Genomic DNA, 19,946 nt, shown 5'->3' with positions numbered 1-19,946 from the left:
ACCTGCTGTTGCGGCATACTCTGGCCCTGGGTCCAATTTTGTGACATTTGTGGCATTTGCCTTTGCTTGCAGGACAGTGCACATCGCTTGCAAGCTGTGCTGTGCCACATTTGCCACATTTCACGTGACCATCTGCTCGGCTTTCATAAGTAATTTTTCTGTGCTTCTTTAGCAAACACAAATTATTTATAAATGTTCTCTGCCTCGCTTCCCATTGCATAAATGAGACAACTCACTTGTACTTCTCCGTCCTCTTTATCCAGTTTAGTAGCGGTCCGGAATCTCTGAAAGCACAAGTCTCCAATCCAACCACTCCATCGGCTTATCGAAGGAAAAACTCACCAGGGGATTAAACTTCGTATCAATACGCGTTAGAATCCTGTCTTTTCGACACTTCTGACAACATGTAAAATTATGAGTGTAGGCAGTTTCTTTATAGAACTCCATAGTTTTATTAACAACCTCCTGCATTAGCTGTAACTTTTGTGAGTTCCTGTATATCATGTGGTGTCGTCTTTTGTGACTCCACTCTCTCACTGTCGTAAAGACTTAAAGTTACATTGCTAAACAATGAACAATATCTTCACATGACATGAAGAATTCAAACATTATCGATATTTTTGATGCCGCTTCATTTACAGCTCCGTGCTGTATCTCTGTGTTCTTGCCTGCTTGTAAAGTGGTGCTGGCTCCATATTCATACACACACCCAGAGTCTGCCCAGCACTGCAAATTCAGGGAAACCACTCTGACACTCTGAGATGAAACACTCATACAGACACAAAAACATACCCTCTCTCACACACACTGGGTAAGAAATTAAGATGAACAATAACTACTGTGTAGCAATGAGACACAGACAGACACAGTGCACACAGAGGGAGCTGTATGTTTGAATTACACATCTCTCGGGCTGTGTATTTACTCTATACTGACTGGCCGTGTATTGTCTGGCTGTATATTGACGGGCTGTAGCTGCGAAGGAACTGGAGTGTGTGTCACAGGTGGTCTGGTGGCAATGGTTCCCCAAGCTACGCCACTGTGGTTGTTCTCAGAGGAGGGGCCCCTCACACCACCCTTATACACCCCCAATCCGGCTCAGACACGGATCTCAGCACACCCAACACAGACAGAATTGCAGTACAAACAGGTTTATTATACACACACGGTGAGAAGTCTAACCGTACAATATATAAGGAAGCTTCTAAAAGGCCTTTGATAGTCAGGGTGGTAAAACTAATCCTAAAAGAGAATTAAATACAAATCCTAAAAGCTAGGTCCCTACACCCTGTAATCAAACAAACCAAAAAGAGACACAGGACCCTGTCTAAGTACAATAATGCTGCCCGTTCCCCAGTTAGTCTCATTGCAGCAAAAGATAAAGTGCAAAGATGCAGGTAAATGAACACGGTTCACTCCCCGGATATCTTTTCCCTCAGGAACGGGTAAGTCTTTAGAAGAATATTTTATGCAATCGGGTGGGAGGGGCGCCCCTATAGCGCCTCGAAACAAAGACAAAGACATGCACTAAGCCTTTACAATACAGCCCCCCATTGTAGTGTATGGAACAAGTACCACAGCTAGTCTCAGATGGCATACAAACGCTGATTAAACCAACGCTTTCCCGGCCCCCAGAAGCCTCCATTCACTTTCTTCAGCCTGCCCCCCCACCACCCTCCCATTATAAAGTTTGCATATAAATAATTTCTCAAGTACATTCATTAAAAACCTATCCATCCTTTATTCATAAGATTAGGAATTGCTGAATTGTGAATGTACAAAGTTTGAAAGTAATGTATGTTTAAAGCACACAAAGCTACGTTAAGCTTTTTCTACTTTAAGTGTTTTACTCTCCCTGTTTTACTTCACACATAACATTTTCATGACAGAAACACTATATAATATAGTATGGATAGATACTGCCAGACAATAGCTTTTACTAACAAAGCGTATCATTACAAGCTGCATATAATCACTTCATGTGAATATCGTTCAATTTAGGAAACACTTAACATAATGTACTTAAAACATTATTGATATGCAAATTTGATAAATTAAATGACAGACACCTACCAGGGCCCAGTTGCATAAAACTATATTAGACCGGTCTAAACCATTAGACTGGTCTTAATTTGACAGTTAGACTAGTCTATGCAAGTTAGTCAGTTGCATAAAAATTAAGACTAAGTCAGCCTCCTCACCCCCAGGCTAACTTGGAACTGAAGTCTATCTTTCCATTGAAAATGCAGCCCGAGTCACTGCGACACTGAGGCTGACAGGCGGAGCCTCCCGCCGGCTCACACACACCCTGTCCCGCCCCCAGCGAACCCCACAAACAGAGACCCCTCCCAACACACTGCAATAACCAACTGTATATTTTACCTGCACTTCTGTCATTTCAAAACTTTAATTTGTATTGTGACCATTTAGTAATGGTGTGCTGTATTTAGCACTTTTGTTTTGCTATCCTAATTCACCCTGCATATGGGCACATGGCAAAGGAATAAATAATAATAATAATAATAAAAATAATAATCATAAACTCTGCGCTGCTTTGCGTTTAGTACGCGTTTGTTTCCTCTTAAATTACCATAGTATTTAATCGTCTCTCACGTCTTTTACAGACCGCACAGAGCACACACAACGGTTTGACGATGTTAACTTTTTCATTTCATCCCACACCTTGTGTTTGAATGTGTTAGTGAAAGTTTATGAAAATTGCGCACAATACATTTCTCTACATTATATTTCAATAACTAGCATAGATTCTCAGTTAACTGTGATCATCGCTGTTTTAGAGAAACGTCCGCCATGTTTTGTTTTTTTCTTCAGGTGTCTTAAAATTCCCAGATTGCAGTGTGCGATTGACTAAGTAAGACCAGTCCGGAAAGACTGTTTTATGCTACGGTCTTAACTGAGTGTCTATCGTTAGTAGGACTTATCAACATACTAAGACAAAGACTATGTCTAATTTATGCATCCGGCCCCAGACCAGTAATTTCAAGAATAAGCATTTAAAGTCATATTAAAACATAAATGTCATGTTAAGCCCAATCATTAACATTAACCTCAACTGGGTATAATAATGCATAACACAACAGTAATACTTTTCATATTTATTTAGATATCCAATATTCTGTATATGGGCCTGCAAGGTGTCTGTCTTGTCATTCGTATAGTTTGGTTACAGTAAAGCCACATTTTCCACATTAAGCGCAGTTTACACTTGATACTTGTAATATTGCTTTAATATTCTTAAAATAGTCTTTTGTCGAGGGTGTCATTCTTGTCATTTATGATGTCTGGATGTAAACAGGTTTATTTTCAGAACAGTAAGCCACGTTATGCTCCTCAACATTTACAATCAAATTCACATTACAGTTGATTATATGCTGGGCTTAATGGCTTTATTATATTTTGCCAATATTAGTAAACAGTTTTCATATTGTATTGGTAGCATTAGGAAGTGCAAACTGTAAACATACAAACCCTGAAAATGAACGGTTCTGTTAAAGCACACTAAGTCATGTTAAACGTTTTCAGCATTAAACATTTAGACTGGCCTGTAAACATATTTGTATCCAACTGCTTTTCATTTCCGTTTCAAAGGTGTTTTTTGAAGGAGCCGCACATGTTGTGATGTGGCAGCTGTATTTAGTCAGAAATCTTGGGGTTCTAGTGGAATATAATCACATTCTCTATTGTATTGGACTACACCCCCCCCATGTTGCCAGACAATAATTAAAATGGATTTTTAAATAAATCCTAACCTCCCTTGCCACACCTCACGCTATATCTTAGAAATGGCGTTTGTGTGAGCTAATGGATGGACCTGACCGGGCACATGACTGATGACCGACCTCACTGTATACAGAAGTATCTCAGTATAGTGTGTAAGCAAAAATCTCACTGTACGCAGAAGTGAAATCTCAATGTGTGTATCTCAGTATATAGTGTGTGTGTCTCAGTATGTATTGTATCTCAATATATAGTGTGTCTCAGTATGTATTGTATCTCAGTATATAGTGTGTCTCAGTATGTATTGTATCTCAGCATATAGTGTGTGTGTCTCAGTATGTACTATATCTCAGTATATAGTGTGTGTCTCAGTATGTATTGTATCTCAGTATAATAGTGTGTGTGTCTCAGTATGTATTGTATCTCAGTATACAGTGTGTGTGTCTCAGTATGTACTGTATCTCAGTATATAGTGTCTCGGTATGTACTATATCTCAGTATATAGTGTGTCTCAGTATGTATTGTATCTCTGTATACAGTGTGTGTGTCTCAGTATGTACTGTATCTCAGTATATAGTGTCCCAGTATGTACTATATCTCAGTATATAGTGTGTCTCAGTATGTATTGTATCTCTGTATACAGTGTGTGTGTCTCAGTATGTATTGTATCTCAGTATATAGTGTCCCAGTATGTACTATATCTCAGTATATAGTGTGTGTCTCAGTATGTATTGTATCTCAGTATAATAGTGTGCGTGTCTCAGTATGTATTGTATCTCTGTATACAGTGTGTGTGTCTCAGTATGTACTGTATCTCAGTATATAGTGTCTCAGTATGTACTATATCTCAGTATATAGTGTGTCTCAGTATGTATTGTATCTCAGTATAATAGTGTGTGTGTCTCAGTATGTATTGTATCTCAGTATACAGTGTGTGTGTCTCAGTATGTACTGTATCTCAGTATATAGTGTCTCGGTATGTACTATATCTCAGTATATAGTGTGTCTCAGTATGTACTATATCTCAGTATATAGTGTGTGTCTCAGTATGTATTGTATCTCAGTATAATAGTGTGTGTGTCTCAGTATGTATTGTATCTCAGTATACAGTGTGTGTGTCTCAGTATGTACTGTATCTCAGTATATAGTGTCTCGGTATGTACTATATCTCAGTATATAGTGTGTCTCAGTATGTACTATATTTCAGTATATAGTGTGTGTCTCAGTATGTATTGTATCTCGTATATAGTGTGTGTCTCAGTATGTACTGTATCTCAGTATATAGTGTCCCAGTATGTACTATATCTCAGTATATAGTGTGTGTCTCAGTATGTATTGTATCTCAGTATAATAGTGTGCGTGTCTCAGTATGTATTGTATCTCTGTATACAGTGTGTGTGTCTCAGTATGTACTGTATCTCAGTATATAGTGTCTCAGTATGTACTATATCTCAGTATATAGTGTGTCTCAGTATGTATTGTATCTCAGTATAATAGTGTGTGTGTCTCAGTATGTACTATATCTCAGTATATAGTGTGTGTCTCAGTATGTATTGTATCTCAGTATAATAGTGTGTGTGTCTCAGTATGTATTGTATCTCAGTATACAGTGTGTGTGTCTCAGTATGTACTGTATCTCAGTATATAGTGTCTCGGTATGTACTATATCTCAGTATATAGTGTGTCTCAGTATGTACTATATTTCAGTATATAGTGTGTGTCTCAGTATGTATTGTATCTCGTATATAGTGTGTGTCTCAGTATGTATTGTATCTCAGTATACAGTGTGTGCGTCTCGGAAATAATAATTTGGGGTGCACTGCCATCAATGTGGGCAACACAGCTGATGTTTGTGACACTTAGACTATGTATTTCAAAGATCTTATCTTGACCACATGCTCCCTCTGACCTGGTTCCTGATCCCCCTCTCTCTGTTCACCAGTGGCCACTCCCTCCTCCTCCTCCTCCCTCTCTTGGCACTAATGAATACAGGCAAACAGACCATTTTACTTTACTAGAAAATAAACATTTTAAATGTAAAGGGAAGTCAGACTGGGATGAAACAAACTTTTCTCAATATCCAATGTGTTGCTTGAAAGTATTTTTGGTAAAAGGGTGTAAAAACTGAAAAAAAAAAAAAAGATTTATTTTTGCACCTGCAGCAACTAGCTGTAAAGATAGCATCCATATGATGCATGTCAAATTGTATAATTACTGGAATAATTCTGGCTCATTTCATATTCCAGTCTACTGAATATAAGCCCTGCATCTGTCTAGGGGTGTAGCTATATTGTCTTGACTATCTGTTCAATTTCTCACCTGGTTCCTTCTGTCTCTCACTCTCTCCCTCTCTGTACTGACAAGCAGAAGCAAACAAACCGTTCTACTTAACTAGTAAATATATTTTCTTATGTGAAAGCATGTCACTCATGTCTGTGAATTTCTCACATATCCCTTGATAAGAGAGTTGCAAATATGTACGAGAGAGAGGCCACATATAGGAAGAAGTGAGAAAAATTCACATCCTTTAATAAAATATTTATTATTCCACTACATAGCTTAGTTATTTGTGGGAAAGTGGGGATCATATCAGGGTGCGATTACTGTGGGCAATGCAGAGGCGCCATCTGTGAGAAACTGTTGTCAGACAGTCAGACTAATTCCAAGTTGCCAGTCTAGTTCACTCTCTCTCCTGGCTGCTGCTGCCCCACATGCCCACGTTTGAAGAAAAACCTGCCTATATCTCTCTATGGAGAAACAGACATTTCTTTAGGCTACGTATGCAAACTTGTGGCCACTTCAAGTGAACATCCATGAGAGACTGACAATTTAACTGTATAGAGAGAGAGAGAGAGAGAGAGAGAGCGAGCTAACTGTAGCGAGTTAACATTAGTTGGCTAATGCAAATCAGCTGACATTTCAGTAAGCCCTATGACAGATGTAATGATCGCTAACCTTAAAGTCAGTAATAAATCAACGGTCTGCATTGATGTAGCAAAGGCATTATCAGTCAACACTTATTCGCTAACATTAGAGAATACCCATCTATATGTGAGCTTACTTGAGTGACATCCAAGTTCACAGTCTCTGCGCTGCCCATCTGCACCACACTATACGAGGGGCTTAAAGGGATTTCAGAAATTAATTACTTAATGTACAGGGGGGCTGAGATAAGATGATATTTTCAGAGGGTCTAGAATCACCAATGGTCTTGAGTGTTAGAGATGTATTTACGGTCTGTGTGGGGGAGGAGCTTAGTAGAACTTTGACAGGAAGTCTTTTGGCCGCGGCGTCTCGGTCTCATGGAAGTAGCGCAGCACGTGGGTCTTCTGCTTCCACATGTTAATAGTCTCCTGCAGGTCCATCTTCCCCTGGGCGGGAGAGAGAGGGCAGACAGTTGGGTCGAGAGTTTGGCCAGGCAGAGCGGTCAGAGAGAGAAGTCTGACAACACAGTCTGAGCAGCAGCTCCAGTACAACAGTGCGTTTCCGCTGCAGGCGCCGCTACAGTGACAGTGCAGGCGCTGTCCACTTAAACCCCGATCAGCACCGCGAGGGCCCATGGAAATCCGTATGGGATCAATGAAGGATCTTGTCACCATTATAATAATGAAAATGCTGCAGACATAATTCCTTACAATATAATAAAACCATGAGTTCTTATGGCCCACATGCCGCGGTCTTCGCTCAAGACACATTAGTACAGTATTAGTTTAACTCCATCAACAACAGAGCAGAGTCAAGGTATATGGGTATAATTAATATGATATAGGCTATATAATATATTACTATGAAAACACAGATGTTAGGATTCGTTGGGTGACTTCGTTCTTGCCTTGTTCTGCATTATTGTGTTTGCAGTTGTTTTGTGTTATTTTAATGGTTGAATCAGTTCCTCTTTCCATATATGAAATATAATGCATTAAATTTTCTCTCAGGTGCAGTGCTTTTATTCTCAATGTCCTTTTTCGCACTACAGGAGACTGACTGAGTGTTTGTTGAAGTTTCCTTTCTTATTTCCTGTCCCGGATGTACATTTTATCCTGAAACATGGAATACAAGAACTTTACGATCGAGAATGAATATACACTAAACAAGTTTTAACCAGAGTGATTCCCCATTTAAAGTCTTGTTCTTTGGTGGGGACCTGCTTCAGCACATTGTCAGCGCAGCTCCATGATCAGTGGAGAGCAGCTGCAGTTTGTCTTAGCAGCCGCTACAGTGACAGCAGTACCTTGATGACCAGCAGGTCGATGACTCTGGGGTCACTGACATGACGGTTGATGTCAAACATCTCCCTGACCTTCTCCTGGCACTGTTTCTCTGAGATGTCCAGCTGGTACATTGTCACTAGGGGGGGATGACAACTGTTGAATGTGTGTTGACTGACAAACATGTACAGACACATATACTGTGCACTACAGCACATTAACACTGACTGGACACTACAGCACATTAACACTGACTGGACACTACAGCCCATTAACACTGACTGACTGACTGGACACTACAGCCCATTAACACTGACTGACTGACTGGACACTACAGCCCATTAACACTGACTGACTGGACACTACAGCCCATTAACACTGACTGACTGACTGGACACTACAGCACATTAACACTGACTGACTGACTGGACACTACAGCACATTAACACTGACTGACTGACTGGACACTACAGCACATTAACACTGACTGACTGGACACTACAGCCCATTAACACTGACTGACTGGACACTACAGTACATTAACACTGACTGACTGGACACTACAGCACATTAACACTGACTGACTGGACACTACAGCACATTAACACTGACTGACTGGACATTATGTCTGCACAGCATTGGGAATCAGCACGTCAGTTGATATTAGTGTGCAGGTTCTGTACCGCTACGGCATTCCGGTAAGGACATTCCAACCTTGGCGTCTCAGGGTATATATGAAACGGGCGAGACACCGCGGTACAGAAAGCACAGTGAACATACAGCACAGCGCTGCTCAACACAGCTCCCCACAAAACCCAACACACTGTGTCAATACCCAACATGACAAAACCCAACACACTGTCTGTGTCAATAACACGACAAAACCCAACACACTATCTGTGTCAATAACACGACAAAACCCAACACACTATCTGTGTCAATACCCAACACGACAAAACCCAACACACTGTCTGTGTCAATACCCAACATGACAAAACCCAACACACTGTCTGTGTCAATACCCAACATGACAAAACCCAACACACTATCTGTGTCAATACCCAACATGACAAAACCCAACACACTATCTGTGTCAATACCCAACATGACAAAACCCAACACACTGTGTCAATACCCAACATGACAAAACCCAACACACTGTCTGTGTCAATAACACGACAAAACCCAACACACTATCTGTGTCAATAACACGACAAAACCCAACACACTATCTGTGTCAATACCCAGCATGACAAAACCCAACACACTGTCTGTGTCAATACCCAACATGACAAAACCCAACACACTGTCTGTGTCAATACCCAACATGACAAAACCCAACACACTATCTGTGTCAATACCCAACATGACAAAACCCAACACACTATCTGTGTCAATAACACGACAAAACCCAACACACTATCTGTGTCAATACCCAACATGACAAAACCCAACACACTATCTGTGTCAATAACAGGACAAAACCGAACACACTATCTGTGTAATACGCAACGCGACCTTGACAGTGCATAAGACTGCGCACAGACACAACTGTCGCTTTATAAACTACACCATGTCTACAGTACCGGCATTAGGGGCTTCTCGGTACCAAGCCCGGTACAGCTCCCTGACTCGCGGCTTCGCCTCGTCCAAATTCCGGCTAAAGATGGGTCTGACAACGCGGAACGCAGCGCTGGCCGCCCGTGTAGCCGCCGAGGTCGCCATCTTCTCTCTGACGCTGCGGAAGCCTCTGTTTGTTGCCGTGACCCACAGCTTGCTGCGCTGTGTGTGACGTCACAGGCGTCTGACGCAAGAACGCCTTCCACTTACAACCCTGACGCACAGTGATGCACAGCAATGGAAGTTATTATTTTTTATATTCACCAAAGGACTGTGCTTTCTATCCGAGTACCGAGCGTTACACCTGAGTGGAAGCGATTCCCAGGCAGTGGCGCGCCTGAGTATTGTTGAGAAATCCTTCCCCATCCTCCACTGCTTTCACAACTTCTTTTATACACTCTATGAAATAGCGTTTTGTCTCAAGGGTGTAATTGTGAATAAGTCGGGCTATGGTTAGTCATTGGGATGTACTGAGAAATTGTGCTTTTAAAAGCTGTTAACATAACCATACAGTACCAGCCATGCACACGTAATTTATATCACCTGCAATACTCCATCAATGAATATCAGTGAATTGATCAATAACAACCAATAAAGGTTTTGGTTCTTATGTAAACACAGCATTATACTAAAAAACTCAGTACTCATTACTATTTTAAACGATTTAGACATAACTGGTGTGAACTATACAATCCCTGCCATCTCTAAACAATGATTCAAGTAACACAATCAGAGCCCTTATGTTAAGTCTGTGAATGTGTTCTTTATTGTCGTGTATGTTGTGTGTTTATGATTTTATTGCAGAGTTTAATGGTTATGCTTTATTTTATTCATTCACAGTGTTTGATAATTGTTTTGGTTTCTATTTACACTATTTGTTACAATGTGTGTTTTAATTGGGATGACCATTTAAGAATTTGATGTCTGAGTTAACTACCTGGATGGTAATCGTCTGGTTAATGTCTGGGGTGTATAAAAGACGTCCAGGTGTGTGATAAGGGCAGGGGGAGCGAGTGAGCGATTGATTGATTGATTGATTGATTGATTGATTGATTGATTGATTGATTGATCGATTGATTGATTTTGATTTACGTTTGGTAAGACAGTTGGGTTTATTCGAGTTCTATGCGTATGTGTTCAGTCAATGGTTTGATAACGTATTCAGTTAAACGTTTTCTAGGTAACTTATGCCATATTCTATGGTAGAGCCATTGTATCCCCTGTGCTCTCAGACAAGTTGACTGTATGCTGTTGTTTATAACAAAACTATTGGGTGCTTGCTTTTAAAATACAGTTTTAAACAGGGTTGTGTAATACGGATGCGTTATAGAGGGAACTCGCTCTATTGTTTAAGTTTAATTAATTAATGTAATGTTTAATGTCTGTCTTCTGTATCGATTATTTATTGAAGTAAATTTGAGTAATGCTGCTATTTATTTCTGAACTTGTTGGTGTTCAGTGTTCTGTAATATGAATTAGTTTTTACTTGTGTATCTGTATATAGTGAGTGTATTAATTAATCCTAGTAAATTGCTGCTAATTCTGTGTATGGTTATCATTATTGCTAATGCCTGTTTCTGTTTAATACCCGTATTAACTGCAGTGATGCTGTGAAACAAACATATAGAAATGCAAGCTGTAGAGTATCAAGCCAGGGATGCACCCCCAGTATGAACAATGTTTTTTCCATATATGTTTGGTGCTCCATGGATCCCCAAGTTTGCAGGTAAAAGAGATGGGTTAGATGGGTTCCCTTTGGATAAATGGAAAAATAACATGAATGCCTATTTGGGAATGCAACCTCTCCCTGAGAAACAGAAAATAGAAATGTTGTGTAGTTTAGAGGGGGAAGTAAAATGGGAGATTCTCCCTCCTTCAGTAGAGGAATGATCTTCAGTAAAGCAGATTTTTGACAAATTGTATGAACTATCAGGATACTTTGTCCTTGTCTTCAGTTAGATCTCAATTTCTCGAGACAACAGCTTCCAGGGGAAGGTATTCGTGAGTTTGCCCTGAAGCTGCAGGAGATGATGAATCGTTCAGTTAAGAGATTCACAGAGTTTCGCTGAACTTGGTACCCTTGTAGCTAGGCTAGTAGATATGAGTTTAAAGAGGGAGCTTCTCAAATTAGGGTGACTGACACAATGTCTTTTTCTGCCGTAAAGAAGGAGGTGCTATTTTGGGTAAATGAGGATAAAGAGAGCAGAGATGGTTGTACAAGGGGGGTGGTGGGTTAGGTTTTGAAAACTAATGAGAGGAGTGTAGGTGCTCCTCTCATAGCCAGTACCGATGGTGGTTGCAAGAGCTGAAGCGGGAACTTGCTGAGCAGATTTTCAAATCTGTATGACAAGATTTGAAGCAGCTGACTACCCAGTTAGTCAATGAGGTGAAGGGGGAGGTTCTTGATAACCATACTTTTGATAGGAGGGGGCTGAGTCCAAGTGTAAGGTATCCCCATCTTAATCAGGGTTTTTGCCCTGATCAATTTGATGATGCAGTTCAGCTGATTTGCCAAAGGGTTGTCAGAGTAGTGGCCATATTCCAAGATTATCCTGACAGGAGACCGGTTAGGCCTACTTTAAACTAGCTGTACCCAATATCGTGGGCAAGACAGTGGGTTTGGAGGCTATAGGTCCCTTAAGGGTGGAAATATTCTTATTGTGGAGTGTCCTGTAATTGTTACTGCTTGCCTGATTGACACTGGGTCCCAGGTCACAACTCTGAAGAAGAGTTATTTTAGTAGCCATTTGGGCACTGGGGGGCAGCAGCTTAGAGACCCGTTGGGGTGGTTAACCATCATTGCAGGTAATGGGCTACAATTACATACTGTGGTTATGTGGAATTAGACCTTGAAAACAGTGGCCAGGTGCTTTGCAATAAGGGTGTTATTATTGAACACTGTGGAAGCACTACTCCAGGTCTGATAGGCATGATTATTATTCAAGAGTGTCGAGATTCTTTCTTTCCAGTCAAAATGGTGGTGGCAATTTACAAAAAAACACACATTTCTTGCCCACAGGAACAGACATGGCAGCAAACCCTAAGGTTTTATGAACAGAAATTGAAGGGGTTTGGAAACTGGGTGGTGAGATCAATTCCTGGAAGCATAGTGGAGGTCCCAGCTCGGTCCGAGCAAGTGATTGTCTGCAAGGTGGATTGTAGGTCAAAGGAGGATGGTGTTTCTCTTTAAACCAATTAGAAGAGAGATTGTAGGATCCTGAAATCCAACTTGAGTTTGTGCAGGACCAGGTTGTGTGCGTAAATGTCCATTCCCAGCAGAGGGCGGCAGTTTGGTGTAATATCTCCTGGGAGGGTGAGTCTACTTCAGAGCTCCATGTGTCCATTGACCTGCAGGGGACTGAGATTACTCCAGAACAATGAAGGAGGTTAGTGGAATTACTGAATAAGCACAAAAGTGTATTTTTGGAGCATGAGGATGATTATGGGATTACTGACCTGGTTACACACCACTTTCCGACAGGCAATACAGTACCTGTTCGGGACAGGTAACGTCAGATACCCCCTCAACTCTATGCCGAAGTAAAGAGACTTTTGAATCGGATGTTGGAGGCTGAGGTATACCACCCATGGTCTGCCAGCTGGGGAGAGCACACCACCTTTGTGTCAGCTGCCTCGTAGAAGACATTTACTGCCAGGGCCTCATAGACACGGCAGCTTCAGTCATTATCTTGCGTGCTGATGTGCTGGACAGAGGCTGGCGGGGATGGAGACAAAGGCTGCGTCCTGTGGATGGTGAACTGCTTTCAGTGACAGGTGAACCAGCTCTGGTGATGGGGGCTGTGGCAATTAAGTTTAGTCTCGGGGAGCTGTTGGTCACGCATGAGGTCTGGATTGCTGATTTTCTGCATGCTACTAAATGCAGGTTCAAATCCCGGGTGGGGCAGTGCTGTTGTACCCTTGAGCAAGGTACTTCACTGGATTAGATTGCTCCACTAAAATGCCCAGCTGTATAAATGGGTACAAATGTAAGTCGCCCTGGATAAGAGCGTCTGCTAAATGACAAATCATGTAATGTAATGACCAAGACAGACTGATAATAGGGCAGCAGTTTCATGTCGGGTTAGTGACATGCTGGTGTAGAAAGCCACGCTGCTGTGGTGCTCCAATCTACTCTCATACTGATCATTTGACGCAGGCGATGGCAGAGATGTGTGTGGTGGAGCCACTCCCTGAGTGGCTTTTATGTTATCTTTCCCCAAAGTGAAGGTGATAGTGGGCGCACATGGTTAGTACAACACCACATCGACACCGCCGGTGCTGCACCCATTTGGCTGCTGCCTCACCTCATGCCTTGAGTCTGCCACAAGGAAGTTGACTTAAGAAATTAAGAAATTAAGAATTTCTCAGAATTAAGAAATGTACTACACTATACTATAGTCCATATTGTACTCAGGGGCGTCGCAAGGGGGTAGGTATCCCGGGCAATTGCCTGGGGTCCCAGGCTGGGGGGGGGGCACAAATAGGAAAAACTCTGCCGCACCCCCCGCTCTCACGGGAGAAAATACCATCATTGTCAGGAATTATTTTGTCTGGGGCCCCCACCTACCCTAGAATCGTCTCTGATTGTACTGTATTGAACTGCACCATTTTGTACTGTGTTTTGTTCTGTTCTGTTGTATTGTGCTCTACTGAACTGTACTGTGTTGTGTTGTTGTGTGTAGTTATGCTGCGCTGTATTGTACTGTTTTATTGTTCTGTGCATGGAGTCAGTCAGAAGGCAGTAATTTTGGAGTATGAGATTAAGCCAGAAAACTTACAGGAAGAGGTTCTGGACTGCAGCCACTAAAGTGAATGAGACACTAGTGAGCTTTTCTAATGCTGGACCAAGCTCCATGATTGTAGCTAGTTTCATTTTTCTTTTCTATAAACCCAGTGAGTGTTTTGTTTTGCTTTGTTTGTTTTTGTACTTGGAGTTTTAATGTCAGGAGTGGCAGTAAACACTGGCTCCGATGTAGTCTGCTACGCCACCCCAATTGGTGGTCACAGTCCCGCAAATTCAACAATAGTGAAATTAGTGAAAAAGCAATTAAACAATACAATCAGTGCAATCAATACAACCAGTGAAAACATTAGTGAAGTAAAAAAAGAACTTGGTGAATAATAAGAATTAAATCAAGTAAATAATAACAATAAAAGTGCAATAAAAGTAAAGAATTACGGAGTCTTGGCACCTTCTGTGACATTAACTTAAGTTTTAACGGAAGGGGTTAATTCACAGGTTTCACCTGGGGACATTGTCTCAACCGCTGCTGACCTCCCCTCGGAGTGTATGCCGAACGCTGCTCCAGAGGGCGTGAAAGAAGAGGAAAGCATGCATCCTACAGTTGAGCTGGTACAACTGGATCCCCCTGAGGGCATTGTGCCTGGCATAAGTGGAATTGTGGCCCACAAAAGGAGGACCACAAGAGCCCATAAGGACAGTCCTTTTTCTTAGACTCTGATTTACTGTTGTGTAAAAACAAATACAATAAATACATTAAATGCTCTGTGCTTTAAATTTTAAATAGTTGAAGTCAAATCATTGAGGTTGAATGGATCTCAGGGGGGGCAATGTAGCGTGCCACTGCACCATGAAGTTTTCATGAGTAAAGGCGGTGTGGTGGCGAGGAGCGTAGAGAGAGGGGATACAAGAGAGGACGTGGAAGGAAGGGGCCAGAGTGTAAGAGTGAGTTAGTGTGCTAATGTGTGCAGTGTTGCAGTGGAAACTAAGATAAAGAGGACTTGCTGTTGCACCCACAATGCTGAGTTGGCCTGTTTCCTTAGAAACCCCCCTCTAACATAACTTGAGCACAAGAGCCAGAGAGACAGATGTTAATGGGGAACTCCACCGAAAATCCAGTTTCTCAGGTAGAAACAAATTCTGTGGAGTGAGTTTTTCATGTCCAGCTCATTCTGTGTACCAGAAATCAGAGATTGAGAAATATGCCATGATGTTATGGGGGTGCTAACTCTGGAGCTGCTCTGTTGGGAGTCAATGGAGAAAAAAAGAAAAGTAATGAAAATCATAAAAAAATAGATTTTAAGCATGTTTGATGGCCCCATCACCCTATTTTTCTGAAGGATCCATCAGTTTGTAGTTATGAACAGAGTTGGGAAGGGAAAATGGAGACATGGGTGGCATCTAGTGGTAAATAGAAGAAGTTCACAGAGTAGACAAGACAGGGGACATGACCCTTTCAAATCGTAAAGCTAGCTTACAATTTCATAAACTCCATTCAAAATAATCACTTTTTTTTCGGTTTGAGTATTGATTTGTACATACAATTAAAAAAAAACTATATATTAGAATACTGATTGTACTACTGCACTTGAACTACATTGAAATGCTTCTTGTGTAAACTGTAAGTCCCCCAGGATAAGGGCATCTGCTAATAAATACATTATATTAATTCTAGCATTGCCTCAGTCCAATACCAAGGTACCTCAAAAGCACAAGAAAAAAAACAACACGCCTTTTTCTTTAGTGGGTCTAGTAAGACACTCCACTACCCTTCAGTGTCTGTTGTGCATTTTGTTTTGATAAAAATAGAAAATATTATTATTATTATTATTATTATTATTATTATTATTATTATTATTATTATTATTTATTATTATTAATAAAAATAAGTAATTGAAGGGGATTGTGCAGTTGCTCCTCTCTCCAGTCTGTGTGAAGGGCTCCTGTCAGGGTCGTGGCCTGGATTGTCCCCAGTGACAGATGTGAACGATGGGGAGGCAGGCAGACAAACTGCAGAGACGCACTGATACACAGCACTGAACAGCACTGCACACCACAGAGATGGCTTAGGTGAATCTCATTCCTATATTAATGTCAATGATCATGTCAATAATTGTCCATGACTGGCAGTTTTCTCAGTCGCCTAATCCCTGCGTCTGCGTCGTCTGCAGAAGGCAGATGCCCGTGTGCATGCCAGTCCTTCTTATACACAACAAACACTGTTGTAATACATGGTTGAAATGTGGGATCCTAATATTTATATTATTTATTAATTTATGTATGAAGACTCTGTATAGGAAAGTTGAAGAAAGTGTTTTGTGATAATTATATAATGTTTTATATTAATACTAGCATTAGAAGTAGCTTGTATGCAGGCTAAGCAAAAGGTCAACAAGGTCGATTTGTTAGAGACTCCTGTCAGTAATGAAAGATTACACAGTGCTGAAATAGCCTACAGATGTCTGCTGTGAATGTGTTTGTGACTTAATCGTTTCTCCAGATAGGCAGGAATGTTTCTGTTACTGAGCGATTGACACTAGGTAAATGACCACCGTGGGATCGCATCTTCCTAGTGCACATCAAAGACGGACATCTGCTTTGGATCCATCACCTCTTCACGGGAGGACAGATCGTAAACGGACCCGGACCTGTATCTTCTGATTGGATGAACGGCCATAAGATGTTACGTCATTTTCCTATAAAGCTGCACTCATGTCTGTAAACATTAAGTCTCACTGAAGGAATTATTCCTGACGTGGCGCTTCTGTTTGCTTTGTCTCTGCGACTCTACACTTATTTCAGGCTCGGTTCTACAATGTATGTATTGGCAGACGGTGTCACCGATTTACAGATTACACAATAAACATTTCCACAGCATTACAAAGTGCAGTAAATACACAGTAAGCTGCAGTGCACACTAGTGTGCATGAGATAACACAAGTGCCTAAGAGAAGAGTTGAATAATAACAGGGCCTAAGAGCAGAGTTGCATAGTAATGGCTCGGTTCCAGTGTCTTAAGCGCCGTGTCTGCCGTGCCGTCTGTAAAATCACAGTGTTTAATGCACTGATATTAACTGTAAGCAGTAAAACATTTCATTGTTTCTGTAGGTGGATTTCACTCCATGCTAATAAAACTGTAATTTCTTCGTGATCGCACTTTGATGTCCTCCTGTGTCTCCAGTCAAACACACTCCGCTCTGATAGGGACTCGTGTCCTCAGTGGACGGACGTCACGGCGCGTCCAGCAGCAGCCAGTTAACCTTCAAGGTTTGCTTTTCTAATTGTAGACCATTGTTTTTGACTTGGTCAGGGGCCACGGGACATAAGACAGTGATCAGAGCAGAGTTTAATAATAAGACAGTGTCTAAGAGCAGAGTTTAATAGTAAGACAGGGCTCAGAGCAGAGTTTAATAGTAAGACAGTGCTCAGAGCAGAGTTTAATAGTAAGACAGTGCTCAGAGCAGAGTTTAATAGTAAGACAGTGTCTAAGAGCAGAGTTTAATAGTAAGACAGGGCTCAGAGCAGAGTTTAATAGTAAGACAGTGCTCAGAGCAGAGTTTAATAGTAAGACAGTGCTCAGAGCAGAGTTTAATAGTAAGACAGGGCTCAGAGCAGAGTTTAATAGTAAGACAGTGCTCAGAGCAGAGTTTAATAGTAAGACAGTGCTCAGAGCAGAGTTTAATAATAAGACAGTGCTCAGAGCAGAGTTTAATAGTAAGACAGTGCTCAGAGCAGAGTTTAATAATAAGACAGTGCTCAGAGCAGAGTTTAATAGTAAGACAGGGCTCAGAGCAGAGTTTAATAGTAAGACAGGGCTCAGAGCAGAGTTTAATAGTAAGACAGTGCTCAGAGCAGAGTTTAATAGTAAGACAGTGCTCAGAGCAGAGTTTAATAAGACAGTGTCTAAGAGCAGAGATTAATTATAAGAAAGTGTCTAAAAGCAGAGTTTAATAGTAAGACAGTGCTCAGAGCAGAGTTTAATAGTAAGACAGTGCTCAGAGCAGAGTTTAATAGTAAGACAGTGTCTAAGAGCAGAGTTTAATAGTAAGACAGGGCTCAGAGCAGAGTTTAATAGTAAGACAGTGCTCAGAGCAGAGTTTAATAGTAAGACAGTGCTCAGAGCAGAGTTTAATAGTAAGACAGGGCTCAGAGCAGAGTTTAATAGTAAGACAGTGCTCAGAGCAGAGTTTAATAGTAAGACAGTGCTCAGAGCAGAGTTTAATAGTAAGACAGTGCTCAGAGCAGAGTTTAATAATAAGACAGTGTCTAAGAGCAGAGTTTAATAATAAGACAGTGCTCAGAGCAGAGTTTAATAGTAAGACAGTGCTCAGAGCAGAGTTTAATAGTCAGACAGTGCTCAGAGAAGAGTTTAATAAGACAGTGTCTAAGAGCAGAGTTTAATAATAAGACAGTGCTCAGAGCAGGGTTTAATAGTAAGACAGGGCTCAGAGCAGAGTTTAATAGTAAGACAGTGCTCAGAGCAGAGTTTAATAGTAAGACAGTGCTCAGAGCAGAGTTTAATAGTAAGACAGTGCTCAGAGCAGAGTTTAATAGTAAGACAGTGCTCAGAGCAGAGTTTAATAAGACAGTGTCTAAGAGCAGAGATTAATTATAAGAAAGTGTCTAAAAGCAGAGTTTAATAGTAAGACAGTGCTCAGAGCAGAGTTTAATAGTAAGACAGTGCTCAGAGCAGAGTTTAATAGTAAGACAGTGTCTAAGAGCAGAGTTTAATAGTAAGACAGGGCTCAGAGCAGAGTTTAATAGTAAGACAGTGCTCAGAGCAGAGTTTAATAGTAAGACAGTGCTCAGAGCAGAGTTTAATAGTAAGACAGGGCTCAGAGCAGAGTTTAATAGTAAGACAGTGCTCAGAGCAGAGTTTAATAGTAAGACAGTGCTCAGAGCAGAGTTTAATAGTAAGACAGTGTCTAAGAGCAGAGTTTAATAGTAAGACAGTGCTCAGAGCAGAGTTTAATAATAAGACAGTGCTCAGAGCAGAGTTTAATAGTAAGACAGTGCTCAGAGCAGAGTTTAATAGTCAGACAGTGCTCAGAGAAGAGTTTAATAAGACAGTGTCTAAGAGCAGAGTTTAATAATAAGACAGTGCTCAGAGCAGGGTTTAATAGTAAGACAGGGCTCAGAGCAGAGTTTAATAGTAAGACAGTGCTCAGAGCAGAGTTTAATAGTAAGACAGTGCTCAGAGCAGAGTTTACTAGTAAGACAGTGCTCAGAGCAGAGTTTAATAGTCAGACAGTGCTCAGAGAAGAGTTTAATAAGACAGTGTCTAAGAGCAGAGTTTAATAATAAGACAGTGCTCAGAGCAGGGTTTAATAGTAAGACAGTGCTCAGAGCAGAGTTTAATAGTAAGACAGTGCTCAGAGCAGAGTTTAATAAGACAGTGTCTAAGAGCAGAGATTAATTATAAGACAGTGTCTAAAAGCAGAGTTTAATAATAAGACCGTGTCTAAGAGCAGAGTTTAATAGTAAGACAGTGTCTAAGAGCAGAGTTTAATAGTAAGACAGTGCTCAGAGCAGAGTTTAATAGTAAGACAGTGCTCAGAGCAGAGTTTAATAGTAAGACAGTGCTCAGAGCAGAGTTTAATAGTAAGACAGTGCTCAGAGCAGAGTTTAATAGTAAGACA

At 41.0% G+C, this 19,946-nt stretch overlaps 1 protein-coding gene across 6 annotated transcripts; it reads right to left on the bottom strand.

The window, feature by feature from the left end:
* Positions 1 to 3,317: 3,317 nt before the first annotated feature.
* Positions 3,318 to 10,959, bottom strand: LOC136751598 (NADH dehydrogenase [ubiquinone] 1 alpha subcomplex subunit 6). 6 transcript variants are annotated; one of them, XR_010817034.1, is made up of 5 exons: positions 9,533 to 10,959; positions 7,970 to 8,085; positions 6,973 to 7,109; positions 6,800 to 6,860; positions 3,318 to 5,717 (listed from the first exon to the last, which is right to left on the bottom strand). XR_010817034.1 is itself a non-coding variant. In XM_066707326.1 (4 exons), the coding sequence occupies exons 1-3, from the start codon at positions 9,669 to 9,671 to the stop codon at positions 6,993 to 6,995; spliced, it is 372 nt and encodes a 123-aa protein (XP_066563423.1). In that variant the 5' UTR covers positions 9,672 to 9,772; the 3' UTR covers positions 3,318 to 5,717; positions 6,973 to 6,992. The 6 variants fall into 6 exon arrangements, 2 of the variants coding, with proteins under 2 accessions (XP_066563423.1, XP_066563422.1); XR_010817035.1 differs by having other exon boundaries at positions 6,942 to 7,109; positions 9,533 to 10,957; XR_010817033.1 differs by having other exon boundaries at positions 6,800 to 7,109; positions 9,533 to 9,788.
* Between the last annotated feature and the right edge of the window lie 8,987 nt (positions 10,960 to 19,946).

This window comes from Amia ocellicauda, chromosome 6 (assembly GCF_036373705.1).
Source record: "Amia ocellicauda isolate fAmiCal2 chromosome 6, fAmiCal2.hap1, whole genome shotgun sequence".
Classification (NCBI taxonomy): Eukaryota; Metazoa; Chordata; class Actinopteri; order Amiiformes; family Amiidae; genus Amia; species Amia ocellicauda.
The sequence above is the reverse complement of the archived record's forward strand: the minus strand, read 5'-3'. Positions and strand labels throughout refer to the sequence as shown.

Excerpts from the sequence above, each read along its gene's own strand:
- LOC136751598 (XM_066707325.1), bottom strand. The coding sequence starts at position 9,671 with ATGGCGACCTCGGCGGCTACACGGGCGGCCAGCGCTGCGTTCCGCGTT. Across the intron at positions 8,086-9,532 it reads CCGAGAAGCCCCTAATGCCG|TGACAATGTACCAGCTGGAC; the intron begins GTACTGTAGACA and ends ATCCCCCCCTAG. Across the intron at positions 7,110-7,969 it reads TCGACCTGCTGGTCATCAAG|GGGAAGATGGACCTGCAGGA; the intron begins GTACTGCTGTCA and ends TCTCCCGCCCAG.